This window comes from Piliocolobus tephrosceles, chromosome 9, assembly GCF_002776525.5.
Source record: "Piliocolobus tephrosceles isolate RC106 chromosome 9, ASM277652v3, whole genome shotgun sequence".
Taxonomy (NCBI): domain Eukaryota; kingdom Metazoa; phylum Chordata; class Mammalia; order Primates; family Cercopithecidae; genus Piliocolobus; species Piliocolobus tephrosceles.
Window position 1 is genome coordinate 117,951,281 of NC_045442.1, and position 18,293 is coordinate 117,969,573.

An 18,293-nucleotide genomic window follows, 5' to 3' on the forward strand; every position below is an offset into this window, starting at 1 on the left:
AAACTACCTCGCACGTGGGGAGTCTCGAATGATAGCTCTAAGACAGTGAGAGGAAAGAGAGTGGGAGGGACCCTGGTTGTGGTCCACTTACTCAGATGTGCCAGTGGGCTGCCTCCCATGACTCCGTCTCCCTCTGTACATCCCTGGCTGCAAGTGGCCCCCATTTGGGTCCCCTCTACTTGTCCCCTGGGACCCGACAGCAGAGACTATTGTCCCTCGCCCCTTTGCAAGCTGTAGGAGTTTGGCAGATCTAATGAGGACCTGGTTTTCAGTTCTGCGTGCTGTAAACCTTGATTTGACCACAAGTTAAAACCGAGTCATCAAATCTGAAGCTGGGCTGTGACTGCTGGCCAGAGTTCTTAGAGGATTTCACAGCGACCTGAAAGCTCTTCCCACCTACCCCTGCTTCTTAAAGTGTCTGCTAGACACAGTGACTTCCTTTCAAAGTCCATGCCACATTCTGCTTTTCCCAGCACAGCCAGCCAGAAAAACCCAAATTAAAAGTCCCTCAGGAGAACGACAGTGTGGATAGATCGCTGTTTGGGGAACATGGCCAGTCCGCCCTGTTCACAGAGTGGCGCATTCAGCGTGTCAGACACGCCACGCACTGCCGCCTTCACTTGATGATTACTTGAGGAGCAGCATTCTGAAGGAAGGGTCTGCCCAGCCACCAGCAGCTGATTCATTATTTATATACAGTTAAAGGGCAGAGTTCAAATGAATGCTAGCATCTGGGAAAAGTCATTATTCATGGACGGATCAGATTGAGCATTTGTCATTTCTCTAGTGACTTAACATACGCCCTGTGCCTTGGGACTCAAATTATATTAAGCAGAAGAGATGCTTTAACTCTTTTAGTTTAATTGTTGATCTTATTTCACTTTTTCAGATTATCTGGGCTCATTTAAAAGTAGCCCTTGCTGCTGCTTCATATATTCAAATAGGAAAGGAAGAAAAAAATTTTTTTAGAGCCTATTGCATTCTAAAGATGAATGCAAATGATTCCACTGCGGTTCTTAATGACCCACTGTTAACATAGTAGAAAACTCAGTGCATTAATGCAATACCCCTTTTCACATCATTACTCCTAATGGAACTGTTACCAGCATAATAGCTTGACCTTTAGCTATAGATTCAAGGAGCAAAAATGCATTCTGTCTCCCCAATACCTCTATTCACATAGCATATTGACTGTTTGCAGATCAATGCAATGACAGTCTTTTGGCCTTGTCCTTGAGGCCTCATCTGCTATCGTAAGGGAGAGAATAGGATTTCATCTTCAGTAAGTAAATTCTAGTTAAAAGTCTCTTTTAAGTTTAGACGTAATCCGTGATCTAGAGTGTCAATAATGTGCCCGGTGGAAATATTTATTTGTATAGGCATTTTTCGAAAAGCCTATTGCTGCACCTTCAAAGATCTTAGACACAGACCCAGGAGACAGTGATTTTCTTGGCTTCTTTCTATTGAAACCAAATAAGTTTTCATTGAAACTAGAAAAAAATAACCAGACACAGCTGCCCTTTTAGTGACTGAGAGAATATTTGAGCTCAAGGTTGGACTAGAAAGGTCTGATCTGAACCCCCTCACGACGTGGGAGCAGAGTCCACAGTCTCCTTTGGCTTATCTTGAACTTGCTTGTCCGCACCCATGGGAGTCATTCAATGTGGCGTAGTCCAAATCCACTTTGTTAATTTGGAGTCATGACTTTCTAATGTGTGCTAATTTGGACACATGCATTTCGCAACCCGAGAAAAGAGGGGTTGCTATGGAAATTCACTGTATAAATAATATTACAAGGGGGGAGATGTTTACCTGCTGTGACAGTGGATTCAGTCATTTTTGTAGTACACATTTTTCCATAAATGAATAGGATGCTAAACAGAAATATTTTGTTCTATTTATTAAAACAGGACTTCAAGAACCTTTTGGAAATTATCTGATTAGTAAATGTTCTTGTGGGTATTTGAAGGCAATAAGACCTTGCTTCTTTAAATAGAGCCTATTAATTAAAGACTTCCTGCTAATTCAGATAGACCATTTTCCCTCAATTAGCCTAAATTTGTAAGCTGATGTATTTGCTTCCATTAGAAACAAAACTGGAAAACATGTTGGCTTATTTATCAAATGCTCGAGTTCTTCTTCAGAAAAACGCACTATAGTAGGTGCTTTGAGGGAGACAAAAGAGATGAAGACACTGAAGTTGCTTAGAATCTAGTGGCAGAGATTTGAAAGTATGTGCACCCCCATGGATAGCCTATCCTCTGCACCCCCCACCTTGCTCACCGGTCCCCCCATATCATACATCGGGCAGCCTGGTTGATTTTCTCCCCAGTCATGAATTCTGCTTTCTAAGCATCACAGCCCCTCTCCCCGGGGGGTGCTCTCATGGAAGCTTTCCGCTAAGACTTCCTCTTGCTCCCTGGTCCCACTGTCATCCTGATCACTTGTCTGTCCACATGACTGACGGCCTAGCCTATGTAGTGGCTGGACCTCATCCACGGTGGCATTCACCTCTACTGCATTTCAGCCCCGTGCTGTTGGCCACACCTTAGCATCCTCACATGCAGCTGCTCCTCAGCTGCTCCTCAGCTGCCGCTGTATTCTCCGGTATCTCGGGGAACAATTCTTCTAGCTCCATGACCCCTGCTTGCCAACCCATTGACATCTGCATTCCCTGATCTCTATAGATAGCTCCAAGCCCATGATCCTTTTTCTGTGTTCACGTCCTTCCTAGATTTGGGGGTGGGGTGAAGGAGAGGGGAGGAGTGGAGAGGTGAGTCCACTCATGCCCGGTCACACCTTCAGCATCTTCAAGGGCTTATATCCCTGTTCTTCTGCCAAAACTCTCCAGCAAAACCCTGAGCCTAGACCAGCCCTACCATCCGGTGTTCTAAAGGAGCTGCAGGGACTGAGGTGGAAAGCCTGTAGACTCTCACCGCGCTGCATAGCCCTACCACGTGGCCCGTCTGCGGCTTGGCAGCGGTATTAGTTGTCTGCAGTCTGCTTCCTCTCTGATTCTTCTGAGAGATGATCCCACACCTCCTCTACACCCTCCATCCTCCAGAGCCCCTCACCCCTGAGCTCACTGAGGCCTCAGGAGTGTTTGCTCCAGCCTAGAACCCCTTCTGAATCGACCATCTTCCCGTCCTATGGGTTCCGAAGAGGATGTTTCCCTCCTTTTGTTGGAGGCAGCCCCTCCATTTCTATTCCAGATCCATCAGCCCCAGCCCCCTAGGGTGATGCGTTTGACTAGCTCCTCCTTCTCCCTGTATCCTGTTCTCTCCTGCCACACCACTGCTCCCTCAGCCTGCACACCGCACCCAAGTCCCGGTCTCTCAGCCCTCCTGTCTCCCCTCTTCTTCCACCCTCCCCTCTGGGCCAGGTATCCTGAGAGTGACCACCCTCCCCGGCCCTTGCTGACCTTCAGAGGGCACCAAGCCACCCCTTCTGTCCCTCTTCTGCACTGCAACCTGCTGGTCCCTCCTTTTTATTAGAACCACTTACTGGCCTTCCCACCAGTCTCCCATCCCTCCTGCCTGTCCAGCTGCGCTTGGGCCCCTTCCTGTGCTCTTCTGCCTCCACCTTCTCTTTGGCAGCCTGGCATTCCCCAGGGCTCCCAACCCAGCCCGTGCCCTTTCCACTCTCCATGTTCTCTCTGGTGGACGTTCTCTCTCTCACTGTTTTGTTTGTTTGGTTTTGAGTCAGAGTCTTGCTCTGTCGCCCAGGCTGGAATGCAGTGGTGCGATCTCGGCTCACTGCAACCTCTGTCTGTCAGGTTCAAGTGATTCTCCTACCTCTGCCTTCTGAGTAGCTGGGACTGCAGGCGCGTGCCACCATGCCCGGCTAGTGTTTTTATTTTTAGTAAAGATGGGGCTTCACCATGTTGGCCAGGCTGGTCTCGAACTCCTAACCTCAAGTGATCCACCCGCCTTGGCCTCCCAGAGTACTGGGATTACAGGAATGACCTGCCATGCCCGGCCTCTCTCACTGTTTTAACCACCACATGTATGTCTGTGCCTCTTAAACCAGTGTGTTCAGCTTGGCCCCTTCTCTGAACTGTAGATTTCTCTGTCTAAATACACTTGGCCTCCTTGTCTGCAGGTTCCACATCCACAGATTCAACCAGCTACAGATTGAAAATATTCAGAAAAAAAAAATTCAATGCAAAAATAAAAAATAATGCAAATAGGCTGGGTGCCCCTCCACTGCTATTGTATGCTCCAGTATGTCAGGGCACAGTTGCACAAGTTGCTTAAGGTCTCACTCGATTGCCCAGGCTGGAGTGTAATGGTGTGATCATAGCTCATTGCAACCTTGAACTCCTAGGCTCAAGCAATCCTCCTGCCTCAGCCTCCTGAGTAGCTGGAACCACAGGCTTGCACCACCACTCCTGGATTATTGATTGATTGATTGATTGATTGATTGATTGATTGAGACAGGGTCTCACTGTGTTGCCCACGCTGGTCTCAAACTCCCGGCCTCAAGCAACCCTCCCGCCTTAGCCTCCTAAAGTGTTGAAATTACAGGCATGACCCACCATGGCTGGCCTATATCAGGGAGCTGAACATCTGCAGATTCTGGGATCTGCTGGGGGTCCTGGAACCAGGACTGTATCTGCCATCTCCACGTGGGTGCTCCACAAACACCCCAAACTCAGCATGCTCCAAACCAAGCCTGTGATGTCCTTTTAGCTCACACCCTTGCCTTTCTTCTCTTTTTACCACATCATGTGATTAACCGAACAATGGCAGTTCTCTGAGAGGCCCTAGATGCGTCTCTAGCTCAGGCTTTCGCAGTAGCTTCCTGAAGGGGAGCTCCCTGCTTCACTCGGGGCTCCCTGAAATGTGTCCACCATGCTACTGACATGGATCTCGTCGTGCACAATTGGATGGTCGCCATGTAGTTGACAGTAGAGATCACATATAGCTGCCTTTCTCTTTCAAATTATTTCCTTAGGATAAATTTCCAGGAGTAAGATTACCAGTCCAAAGGTATAACAGTTTTATGTCTCCCATTAAATATTACTGATTTCTCAAAAGGGTTTTCCCTGTTTGCACCAACAGTAATGTTTGAATGTGCCAATTTTATCCGTATCAAGTCTTAGCTTTCTAACGTTGTTTTTCTAATTTTACTAGGTACAAAGTGTGTTTTGCAGTTCTTTGGTTTACATATTAATTGGACATTTTTCCTAATATTTTTTGTTAACTATTTTTTGCCCATTTCTCTATGGGGACTTTCGAGGTTACGTGTTTATGTAAATGAGCTCTTTATCTGATGGGAGATAGTGAACCTTTTCAGTCACATTTAGTACAACTAGCTTTTCTCATTCTGATGAAATGCCTTATTTTTCATTCAATAGAAATTTTACCTTTTTCCGTAGCTGAATCTGTCAATATTTTCTTTTGTCTTTTTTTTTTTTTTAAGAGAAACCTTTCAAAACATCGAAATTACCAATATTTTAAATACCAAGGAGGCAATGTGATGTCATGGCCTACCAGATCTTGACCTTATTACGAAGGACAGGTTGAAAAGATGAGTTTCAAAGTGCTCAGGAGTGAGTGTGAGGCGGAAATGTCAACCCCAGCGCCGCGTGTGCGGCCACACACTGTGCACAGCCCTCCCCTCATCATTGTCCCGCCTGCCTTGTGTCCTGCCTTGGGGTTCTCCTTAGTTCCCTTTGTGCTTAATCGGGTAGTTCTTTCCTGGGAGCTCATGTGATGTGCAAGGGGTTGACTTGAAGTGGAACTGGAACTTTCATCACGACACCAACTGCATTATTATTTGAGTACTGACTGAGTTAGTAGCAATCACCAGGAGAAAGACCATCTTTTCGTGTTAATTTTGCATTCAATTTTGAATTGACAACAAAAAACTGAACTCTTTTAATATATTTGCAAAACCTTGTCATAAGGTCAGTTGACCCTTAGGGAGCATTTTCTTTTCTGCCTATAAGATACATACAGATGGATGTGGAGCCAGTAGGAAGAGCAGCTGCCATGCAAACTACTTAGTGAGTATCGCCAGTTTCATTTTGAAGCACAATGCATTGGACCTAGCCAGGACCTGTCAATCTCCATCTCTGCCAAAGAAATATAATCCAGATACTGAAGAGACAGAACTGACGTCCTTTAGAAATACACCTTTTTTAGGCCGGGCGCAGTGGCTCACGCCTGTAATCCCAGCACTTTGGGAGGCCGAGGCGGGTGGATCACCTGAGGTCGGGAGTTCGAGACCAGCCTGACCAACATGGAGAAACCCCGTCTCTACTGAAAATACAAAATTAGCTGGGCCTGGTGGCACATGCCTATAATCCCAGCTACTAGGGAGGCTGAGGCAGGAGAATTACTTGAATCTGGGAGGCGGAGGTTGCGGTGAGCCGACATTGTGCCATTGCACTCCAGCCTGGGCAACAAGAGTGAAACTCCGCCTCAAAAAAAAAAAAAAAAGAAATACACTTTTTTTCTTTGTAGAATATATATCTGTTTCAGATCTGCATATTTTACTTAAGGTATTCAACAAGATTTTACATTTTCTTTCAGTCTTCACAGAAAAGTACTGTACAGCTCACCATGTGGATAAACTTCCTGGCCCAAGAGACTGGGTACAGATTCTACAGGATCAAATTAAACTGGCCAGAAGAAGGTTAAAAAGAGGCTCAGGTATGACTAAGGTGCAGAAAAAATAATTGGAGAAGCACTTAGGAATTCTTAGACTTTATAAAGTACAATACTTGGCTCTAGGTTATTTCAGTGTCTTGTCTTTTGAAGGAGAGACTGTGTATAAAATGCTGTGATTTGCTCTCTTAAAGTCTTATTCAAGTGAATTTTGAAACTCACCTTCGGACTAAATAGTAAAAATTATGTCAGGCCACTTGCTTTGAATAGTACAAGTGAAAAAGACTGCTAATCTCATTTGTGGTCTAATGCTCTGATATATGAAAACTGGGTCTCTTGATGGTTTGCTTCTGTTTACCTATTGATTTTTATTTGTTTGGATCTGTGTGACTTTATGAAAGTGTAAGTTGCTTAAGGTTGAAAAAAAAGAAGAAGAAAAAAAAAACTCTTCTACCAGCATCACCACATCAAGTAAAAGGGATTTTAAGTGGGGGGTGTGTATGCACACGCGTGCATGCACGGGTTGTGTGTGTGGGTTTTAAATTCTGGGCTTGGAGATTCTGGGATTATTCTTCCAGGAAAAGTGAGCACCAGGGGAATTACGACTGTTCAGATTTGGTCACTGACGTCTCCGCTTCCCCAAGGTGACGGTGGGGGCCACTTTCCTAGTGGAGAATCCCTGTGTAGTCAGCTTTCTCCCGTCAAATAAGAGTAACTATCTCTAGGAGGCCACACATCTCTAGATAAGATTTTTTAATTTTTTTTTTTTTTTTTTTTTGAGACGGAGTCTCGCTCTGTCGCCAAGCTGGAGTGCAGTGGCCACATCTCAGCTCACTGCAAGCTCTGCCTCCCGGGTTCACGCCATTCTCCTGCCTCAGCCTCCCGAGTAGCTGGGACTACAGGCGCCTGCCACCTCGCCCGGCTAAGTTTTTTGTATTTTTTAGTAGAGACGGGGTTTCACCGTGTTAGCCAGGATGGTCTCGATCTCCTGACCTTGTGATCCGCCCGCCTCAGCCTCCCAAAGTGCTGGGATTACAGGCTTGAGCCACCGTGCCCAGCCTAGATTTTTTAAATTTCATATATATTAGTGTAGCCATTATGGAAAGCAGTATGGAGGTTCCAGAAAAATTAAAAATAGTTGGGAGGCTGAGGCAGGAGGATTGCTTGAGCCCAGGAGTTCCAGACCACATCTCCAGATGTTTTGTGGAGACCCTATCTACACACACACACAAAATAACCTTAAAAATTAGCCAGGCAAGATGGCATGCACCTGTTGTCCCACTGACTTGGGAGGCTAAGATAGGAGGATCACTTGAGCCCAGGAGTTTGAGGCTGCAGTGAGCTGTGATTGGCCACTGCACTGCAGTCTGGGTGACAGAGTGAGACCCTGCTTCTTTAAAAAAAAAAAAAAAAAAAAGTGGGGAAATTCTGTAGAAGGCTTCTCTCAGGGACCCAGAAAGACCTTGCTGGCAGTGGATCATGTGACTAAGAAACACAGTTTAAATGTCGTTCTGGTGCCTTCCTCATGCTGCACATTTTAGACATAAACACACCTTCTTTTCCTTCTATCGTCAGATGCTGAGACCGATTATTAGGAGCTCTAGTCTCTATTCCCTTCCCCTGTCCCACCAGCAAGCAGACAACATGCACCAGTAGAGATGCGCTGCCACATCCCTCTTCTCTTTCCCACAAGCAGACTGGCCAGGGAACACATCCCCTAACCATGCCTCATTTCTGTTGATAATTCATATCACAAATGCCCATTTTCCCCCCAGGTTTGCCCACTTCTACAGGATGAGACCCAAACCACATCCTGCTCCCCACCCCTCCCCTCCTCGAGGAACCTCCACTCACTTGCCCGTTCCTGCCCCTTAGGCATCAGAATATTTGATGTCGGACATTGTAACTTTTGACCACTGGCTTAGATGATCTGCCCAGATACTTGTGGTCGGCTCCCTTGGCCCTTCTCTTCCGCGTTCCTAGCAGGTTCTACTAGCAACTGAGAAGTAGAAAGTGGCTGTAAGACAAAACCAACCCTGACAAGCAGACCCAAATGACAGCACAGCAGCAATGACCTGCCAAATGCAGTTTTTCTCCCCATTTTGTCAAATCCTGTTCCACGTCATTCTCGTCTAGGGCACAGAAGTGGGGCTCCAGCAAATCGAAACTAGAGCTACTTGTATTTCCTTCCATGATGACCGTAGGAACTGAGGGGTCTGGATCAATAATATTACCTGCTCTCATGCTTTTTGTCTTGATAATTTTCAGTCTAAATGATAATACAAACAGTGTCACATAGAGATTGCACAACTTCAACCTTATTTATCATATCTAGCTCCATTCCTGGAATGAGGTAGAGACTCTGACTCCACAAGCTAATTGGCTACCGCTGAAGGAAGCCTGCACTGCCTCTAGAAAAAAAAGAAATGCCCCACACAGATTTGAAAGGCCGTTATGCAAATCCAGATAGAAATTCATCTGGGGCTGTCGTCACATGAGATAATTTTTATTCTGTAACTCCAGTGATTCCTTTCCTGGTGTGCATTTTTATCATTTTCATTAGATGATTTTCTCAGAGCTGAAATCACAATATATCGTGTTAGATCTCAGAGTAAAGATGTCACTGCTGTTAAATGTTTATTGGACTTGCTCAGTCTTTTCCAAATTTACCAACTTGATTGTCACCGGGGAAGAAAGAGTGTGAGCTTGTTGTTGCAGATAGATGTTATAATTAAATTTGAGTAACACAGCAGTGCCTTCATCCTTGACTCTCAGCCCCTATTCATGCAGCTAGCATGTTCTGATTTATATATAATCATCTATTTTTTTTTGGTTATATATGTTCTGTTCTTACTAAAGCACATAATTGCATAGGCCTGTTTTTCTTTTTTTACTAAAGCACATAATTGCATAGGCCTGTTTTTTTTTTTTTTTTTTTTTTTTGAGACGGAGTCTCACTCTGTCACCCAGGCTGGAGTGCAGTGGCCGGATCTCAGCTCACTGCAAGCTCCGCCCCCCGGGTTTACGCCATTCTCCTGCCTCAGCCTCCCGAGTAGCTGGTACTACAGGCGCCCGCCACCTCGCCCGGCTAGTTTTTTGTATTTTTTAGTGGAGACGGGGTTTCACCGTGTTAGCCAGGATGGTCTTGATCTCCTGACCTCGTGACCCGCCCGTCTCGGCCTCCCAAAGTGCTGGGATTACAGGCTTGAGCCACCGCGCCCAGCCATAGGCCTGTTTTTCAAAGGGAGGATAGCTGAATTACAAAAGGAAGATCAGTTTATACCCAAAACTGACCTTGTTATAACTAAATGAAAAGCAAGTATACATGTAAAGAAAGTTGCTAAAATATAAAATGAACTAGAACTAGAAGATTTAAGAAATTAGCTCATAATGATGCTTATGGTATGTTTGGACTATTAATAGCAAAGAGATGAATAGCCCAGACATTAACCCGCTTCATGTCCTTGGCATTGTTACTTACTAGCTGTGTTACCTGGAGTGAGTTTCCTAACCTCTTTCTCACTTTCCTCATTTGTTCAGATGGGCAGAACAACAGACCCACCTTGTAGAGTTTCCTAAGGGTTCAGTGACACAGTGCATGTCAGGTGCCCAGTGAGCATTTAATAAATGGTGGAGATTATCATTGTTACTATTATTGAAGGATTTTTAAAATCCTAGGCAATGAGAGAACTACCATGAAGACCATCTGTCTATTCCAACTCGCTCAAACCAATTAGAAGAAAATAATGTCTTCTAAATATAAACATAACATATGTTCATTATTTTTCATATATAAAATAATTTCTAAAAGCCATAGAACAAAATTTAAAATACCTAAAGCCTTTCATCCAGAGGGAAACACAGTTCACATTTAGTATGTGCTGTCTTTTCTCTATAAACCTGTTTCCAGAATTTTAATCTCACCATGTATCCCATGGTTTGACTGAATATTTTTATGTTATTAAATATTCATCTACAACATCATTTTAGTGGTTGCTAATCCTCCCCAACCTAGATTGGGCTTGCATATTTCATCCCTTCTCAGTGATTTCTCTTTGTGGTGGATCTAGCAGGTCGGCAGACAAGGGGTCTTTCGCTCATGCCAGTGAGTGTTCATCTGAGGACAAGATGTTGGAGGATGAAGGAGATGGGGGAGCCTTACAATGTTTCTAGCCATAGCTAAGCCCTGATTGTGTTTAAAGCAACAATAAAAACAAGTACGTAGTACTAGTTTAGGCTTCTACCGACTCAGTGTTACAGCGTGGTGCCAAGGCCGACCTCATTCAACAGCCTCACAAGGGCTGCCCACACACATTATGCAGTCAGCAGGGGCCTTCCTGTGGGGACCACAGGCCCTGGGCCACGGAGGTCACCACCGAAACTATCCCAGGGGCCATAATGTGATGTTTTCCCGTCCCCACGTGTTACGGGAAACTAACAAGCCCATCCCTTATCAAGAGACACATGAGCACCTTTTTTTTTGTTGCATTTAACAGAAGGTTTTTTTGTCACTGAAGGATCTACCTTTGGAAAACTCCCAAGGAGATGAATACATTGATCAAAGATGAGCAAAGGTTTGCATTTTAAAACATAGCAATGGAGAATCTTCTGAAACAACACCTATCCCTTCTTCATGACCACGTTGGTGCCAGAGTTAGATTGGCAGCTCTAGGATCTCCATCAGTCATCTCCAAAGAAAGGTTCATTCTCAGGATTTCCTAAGCTGCCCACCCCCCCCCCCCCCCCCACACCACGGGAGTGGTTCCGGCGATGCCAAGTGCAATTCTGCAGCAGGAATTCACTGACACGTTCCCCCGATGACCCTATTTCAACAATTCACCCCCCATGCTGGTTCGATATTTAAGCCTCTGTAAATAAGTGAAAATAAACAGAAATCATCAGTGATCAATAGAATGAGGCTGATAAGATTTTTAAAAATTTTAATACGGGAAAGTTGATTTTATATCACCATCATCAAAAAATACTCAAATAACGATATTAACATCTGTAATATGAACCAATGATAGCTGAAAAGGGAAAAGAATGGTGAAAACTTATGCATACTAGAGTTTTTAAAATTACATCACTGTTTTCAGTAGAATGAATGTGCTCCCTGAAACTAATGAGATTTGTGTTTTATATTTGTAACCAGCAGAGATCACGGACAGTGATGAAAGACTGGATGGCATTTCTCTACCACCAACAGGTAAATAAAATGCGTTTACATTTTCATCACCCCCTGGAAAATACAGCCCACAAAAATATTTGCATTGAAAATGATTTTGACATTAGACATGCAGACACTTGAGCAAACTGCTTCTGCAGTGGACCCAGGCCCTGGTCATTGGAGCTTCTCAAGGCCCCGTGCTCAGAGATGTTTTTCATATTGAATAGAAAAACATTTTTCTCACACTCTTATTTTCATAAAAATCTCAGAAGAGCAAATCCTAAGAACTAAGTATCACAACATTTTGCCACCCCAAACCTTTGGACATTACAAAATATTTTTAATATGAAATGAGATTTCACTTTAAAACAGGAACCACTAATTTTGTGTGATCAAATTCATGGCTAGGCTGTCCTCTCCCACCTCCTCCAAATGGCCTTGGAGCCTTGAGCAATCAATCAATGGACACCCAATGAATACTGTGTTTTAACTGAGCGATTTGAATGAGCCCAGCCATCCGGCGTGAGTGGCACATTCCTAACACCAGGACCAGATCAGCTGAAGACACCCTTCCATGGAAGCATTTGCTGCACACTGTTGTGTTAAGCCGTAGACATAATTCCAGCTTCATATTATTTGACTCTCAAGTAATGCTTCTGACCCTGGCTTCCTACCTGTGTATAGGTTCATATCTGAGAGCCAGAGGGGCAGGTGTCTGATCAATGAGCCTTGTGGAAAACAATGTATCCCCTCCATTGGTCACAGGACTCTACTGACTGCCCTCCAAAGGATACCTGAAGATTCTCTGCCCACAAAACCCAGGCACACCCAAAAGCCCTCTTACTGAAAAAGCTCAACCGAATGTTTTTTCCTCTAGATTTGGGGTGGTCTGTGTTCATTAAATTCAGCAAACATTAGTGGAGTCTGTAGGCTGTGTAGGAACTAAACTAGGCCATGTATTCATTGACAGCACGTATCCCAAAATGGCAAGGAAAGCCACATTCACAGGTGTAGGATGGGTCTGTGCTAGTGAACTTCTTCAGAGCAACAGGAAAATTCAGCCGTGTAAGTGACACATTGCTTTCTCTGCCACTGAGTAGCTAAGCAACAGACCCATGGACAGATAAATGAAATGAGCTACATAGTGCAAAACGACCTGCCTACATCAAGTTCTTTCCATATAGAGTCATTATATAAAAGGGATTTCTCTTCTTCTTTGGCTGTGTTTCCACATTTGTGAATTAAGAGAATTGAAAGACGTGATCTCTGTTGTTCCTTCCCAATTTGTCATTCTCTGACTGTCAGGGCACTCTTATCAGCTTCATTCTTACCACCCGGGCCCAAAACCAGCAGATCCATGAAATCCTAATCATAATAGACCTCGCCTTCAAAAGGCCCTTCAGGGTAGCACCATGCCGTTCCAGCTGTGCTTCCCAAGTGCCCTCCCACCCCAGGCATCTCCACTGCCTGCCGTCCTGCGTCACGTGACACAGCGAGCTTTTCTTATTTGAAAACCACTCCCCTTGAAGTTTATATTCACCTCCAAGTGGTGAGTATGGAATGCCTTGTATTTTCCTATCTGAAGTCGGAGATACCTTTCCAGTGAGAAAATGGAGCCCAGAGGGTGCTAGAAGAGCCTCATGGAACTGAAAAAAAATGTCAAGGAATCTGAGAATGAGAAGGAACTTGAGAGATCCTCTAGTCCAATCCCTTCTTTTTATCCAGTCCTTTTATTTTACAGGAAAAAAAGCCTGAGGCCCAGAAACATTAAGTGGCTTTCCCAGGGCCTCACAGCTGGTTGACGGCCTGGCTGGAACCCAGGTCCCTCGACTCCCAGCCATGATACCGTGTAGCTTTCTCCTACCTAAGCCAAAACCAGCTTTCCTCTGCATGTTTCCTAAAGATCCTAAGACATGATGGATGTGCTAATTCCTTTAGGAGTCCTCTTCACTGTCTCAATCTTCACAATTAAAATGTTCGTCGTCAGTCAGCCCGGTTCACTGCGGCTGAAACTCATTCCTTCCAGTCTATTCTCAAACTTTACCCAAGGCTGTGAGGTCATAATGAAGAAAATAGTACAACACACCTGCAGGTCTTTTCACTAAACTGTTGATAGATATTTGATACAAATCCCTAAGCAGCATGATAAATAAAAACATTTATCATTTAGAAAAGAGGAAAAGAGGCCAGGCGCGGTGGCTCACGCCTGTAATCCCAGCACTTTGGGAGGCCAAGGTGGGCGGATCACGAGGTCAGGAGATCGAGACCCTCCTGACTAACACGGTGAAACCCCCGTCTCTACTAAAAAATATACAAAAAATTAGCCGGGCGTGGTAGCGGGCGCCTGTAGTCCCAGCTACTCTGGAGGCTGAGGCAGGAGAATGGCGTGAACCCAGGAGGTGGAGCTTGCAGTGAGCCGAGATCGCGCCACTGCACTCCAGCCTGGGTGACAGAGCGAGACTCCGTCTCAAAAAACAAAAATAAAGAGGAAAAGATGTATCAGATTGGTGCTCAAATTTTGCAGTAATAAAATTAAGTAATCTTGATATTCACCTTGATAGCATGTCTCTTGATTGCCTCCAAAGTAAAATCCCCATTCTGGTTGGCTTCTTTGAATGCAGTGCTGCTCCTAACAGCCCTCCTCACATGTGCCCTTTAAGAACTCCACCTTTCTTGCGCATGTGGTTTCATCCTTGAACTTGAGCCTCACTCATCAAAACCACAGGATCGACCAACGGCTCTGATACAGACTCTCATGATCCCATTTGTCTGAGCTAGCAATAGTTAGTTCTTTTTAAAGATTCAGCAATGCTTTTATTACTTTTTTAAGGTCTTTTTTCTTCCTTCCAAATTTGTGTGTTTGGGGCAAGGGCAGGGAAAGGGATGTAAATCCTTAAGTGTTTCTATGAACCAGAAGTGACTAGGGTAGGGTTACAGGCAGGTCAAATGACATTTGTTTGGATGCATGACATTGAAGCAACCTTCTGTTCATCAGGTTTTAACAGAAATGGATTCACCCTCTATAATGCATCCATTTTATTTTCCCTTAACCCTATTCACTAATCCTTTTTGAGCAACTACCAAGAATCAGCCCTGTGTTGGATGCTGGTGTAAAATGCCCTCAGACTAGTGTGAGAGGCAGAAGGAATTACGTAAATGCTATGGCGCAGAAGTGTGGAGAGGGCCTGGGGCTCAAGAGAAGCCACCCAGGAGCTGGGGACAATTTGCATTAAAAAAAAAAAAAAGTATAGAGAAAGTGAAATCAAAACAGTGCTTTCTAAAATTTAAAATGGAGCTTCCAAATTTGAAATGGGGATGTTCATCTAGACTTAGCAATTATCATAAATTGGCATTTTACATACTTTTCTTTTAAATTAATAAACAAAAGTGTAAGGAAGAACATTTCAATTGCTTTTACCACCCACAGACAACCATTATTAGATGATTTTTCTCAAATGTTTCTCCATTTTGTTTATCTTTACGGTGGAGATCAAACGTGTAAAATTTTGTTTCCTATTTTTTTTTTTTTTTTATTTTTACCTAACAAGCATTTTCCCATGTATGGCAAATCTTCATATGCATTCTTTTAATAGCTGCATGATATTCTGTTTTGCAGGTAAATTATCTTTTAGGCCATTTTCTATGACTGGTCAATGTGTGGATATACTCCAGTAGTAACACACATTCATGGCCTTTCTCATCAAAAATCATTACAAATTTCAAATTTCTTCAATTGCTCATGGAGGACAACTAAAGCCTTGGCTAAAAACTTAGCAACTTAACTGTGAAACACAGACTCCTCCCCAGCAAATTCTTTACTTGTCCAGAACGCCCACCTCCAGCCATGTCACAGAAGCATGTACAACTCTTCCTTAGAGAAGTGGCTCTCCGCCTTCATTTTCTTGTCTCTGTTGTAGGTAATATATTTGACACCAGGAGAGAAAACACGGAGGATACAGAACCAGGTTTCACTGCCTAGACTTTGATTTTAGTGACATTGTTCAGTGGCATATGTAACTTCCGTTTGAAATTCCACAAAGATCCACATAGCATTTCAGGTGCCTGCAAAGTGTGGGTGTTCTGTGAAGTTTACCTGTCATGTTTGAATAGTTTCATATACTTTCTTTGTAATGTGTGATAACCAAGCCTCCAATCTGGTATAAGATTTTTAAAATCACTTTTAGAGTTGATTTGTTACCTTTTAAAAGTCCAGCATTTGATTTAGTTAGTTCATTGTCCATTATAAAGAAGTGGGTCTCTCTTCCCTGTTTTCATTCAAAACCTCAGTGTGAATATAGAGCTTTGAAACGTATTTATTTTAATGTAAACTGCTTAGATGCAAATATAAAGGAGCATGGCTCTTTCCAGTGCTGAGAGAGCAGTTGTGAAGGCCAAAATTAATTAGACCTTCATCATCTTAGAAGATGAAAAAGCTGTTTTGGGAGACAGGATAGCTCTGACCTATTAGATGAAATCATTCATGACATCGGTACCCCCCAAATAGCCATTTGTAACTGAGTAAGTGCCAATGACCTATGAGTTATTAGGAAAGAAAAACCTTTCACCTAAGTTGCATCAACACAATGACAAAATAACTAATTAAAAGGTGAGAAAATCAATCAGTTATCTACATGATACCTAACAGCCATTTTAACAGATGGTCTTAACTGAGAGGTACCGGGCTTTGGCACCATGTGGCAACTGGCTAAAAATGTACTTAATATTATATCGTTTATTTGGTTCCTAGTATACTTGCCCTCTGCTTTATATAAAACTAATATATGAAAATCTGGATTTATTTTAAAAAGATATATTGCCACGAAGGTATTTGTTTTATAAAAATATTTACCTCCAGATTTCTTTCTCTAATAAGATGGTGAATTTAAAACACTATGTTATTTAGAAACACTGCATCTACACTTCATTTATTGTATAAAGCAAATTGCATTGAATCTTTGCCACTTGATCCAAAGGCCAAAAATTGGCATGAAACCAATTTTGACTACAGCTCACCAAACCCAGGGTTCACACCTGTCCACTAGCAGTTCCAATGCCTTCCCCTAGCCCTGGATTTAGCAAAGCACAGAATGTTAAGAGCTAAAAGTTACTGTAGAGGCTACTCAGTCCCACCCCTCATTCTGCAGGTGAGGAAACTGAGGATGAATGAGGGTAAGTGGTTGCCCAGAGCCTGTTAACCCCTCTGTGGCCGAGGCCCTGCCTAGAACCCGAATTTCCTGACTACCCTGTCCAAGGTACTCCTGTCACATCACACTGAAACGCTAAACCTAGAGATAGGAGGGGGGCTCTGGGAAAAATCCCTATTCCACCAAAGACCAGCCAGTCATCAAAGATGAGAGAAGGCATCCCTGTACTGTGACAAAATTAAGTGTGGCTCGTGGAGTCAGTCTAACTACTAGACAAGTTACGTCTCGTATATGTGTGGTTTCTTTTTCTTTTTTTGCGGAGCTACAACGAAGCTCTGGAGAAATTATTTCCATCATACCTTTTCCTTAGCCTTTTTCCATTTCTGGCCCGTAAGTAATCCCTTTCCTGAAAACAGTCCCTTTGTTTTATCAAGTGGTCTGATGTACTGCGAACTGCGGCTCTTGTGTTTTTTGCACCATGGGTTTTAAAATCTGTCCTGTGCCTCCCACAGGGAAATATTACCCAAGGGAAGGGAAAAGATTAATTAGTGACCTTTCGCTCTGTTAGGATGAGTATGTTGCTGGTAAAGGCAGAAACGCTAACTTCCAAATGTGGTCTGTTAGAGATGTGCTGGGAGCCTTCGGAAGCACTGCCTTCCAAGGGAGGGCCACGGCCTGGAGTATTCAGCACTTGAGGACGGGCGGGGCTTGTTCAACCCAAAGATATGTGCAATGAATGGATCCACACATTGGAAATACGTATCAAAACTGCAACAGTAAAATCATATTTTGTAAATTAAAATTGTGTTTACTTACTGTGACTACTGTTCAGACTTTATTCAGAAATCCTTTTTATAGGCTTTCTTAGCAAAAAAAAAATCCATATCTATGGATAACATCTCAATCTTCTGTATATATGTTTTATTAATATGTAAATATTTAATTTTTTTAAATTACTATGTTCTTTAAAAAAGAATTCAATGCAAGCCTGGTTGTGAAAATGGTGTATAACATTGTCTTGTGATATCAATTCCCAAGATGCTCTTTATGTCTGATCTGGAAGAATACAATAAATTACTTTAATTGAGCATGCGTGCGGATCTTGCCTGTGTGCCGGTCTTCCTGTGTTTATGAAGAGAAGTCAGTGCTGTTCATTAATTAAAAGGTATTATTAATACTCTGATGATCTCCCACAGAAGTTATATCTCCTGATGAAGTTAATTTTAAAAAATAAAGAAATCACCTAGATTGCTGCCAGAGTGAAAGCCTTCAGACGCTGGAAAGGCAGTATCTGGCTGTTAGATCAATGGCTGCAGCAAGTCTCACAGAAGCACTTGAGCGTTAAGTACTGAGATGCTTGAAGCCTAA

At 43.4% G+C, this 18,293-nt stretch overlaps 1 protein-coding gene across 9 annotated transcripts in view; it reads left to right on the forward strand.

Annotated features, from left to right (window-relative positions):
- Window positions 1-18,012, forward strand: part of BEND7 (BEN domain containing 7) — an 83,913-nt gene extending 65,901 nt beyond the window's left edge. For 3 of the 9 annotated variants that reach the window (XM_023223241.2, XM_023223245.2, XM_023223249.2), the window contains 3 exons: window positions 6,540-6,659; window positions 11,767-11,820; window positions 15,699-17,804. In XM_023223241.2, the coding sequence (XP_023079009.1) occupies window positions 6,540-6,659; window positions 11,767-11,820; window positions 15,699-15,760 (236 nt within the window). In that variant the 3' untranslated portion in view covers window positions 15,761-17,804. Of the gene's footprint in view, window positions 1-6,539; window positions 6,660-11,766 lie in introns of all 9 variants that reach the window. The other 6 variants (XM_023223242.2, XM_023223246.2, XM_023223247.2 and 3 more) reach the window with 5 other exon arrangements.
- The last annotated feature ends 281 nt before the right edge of the window (window positions 18,013-18,293 follow it).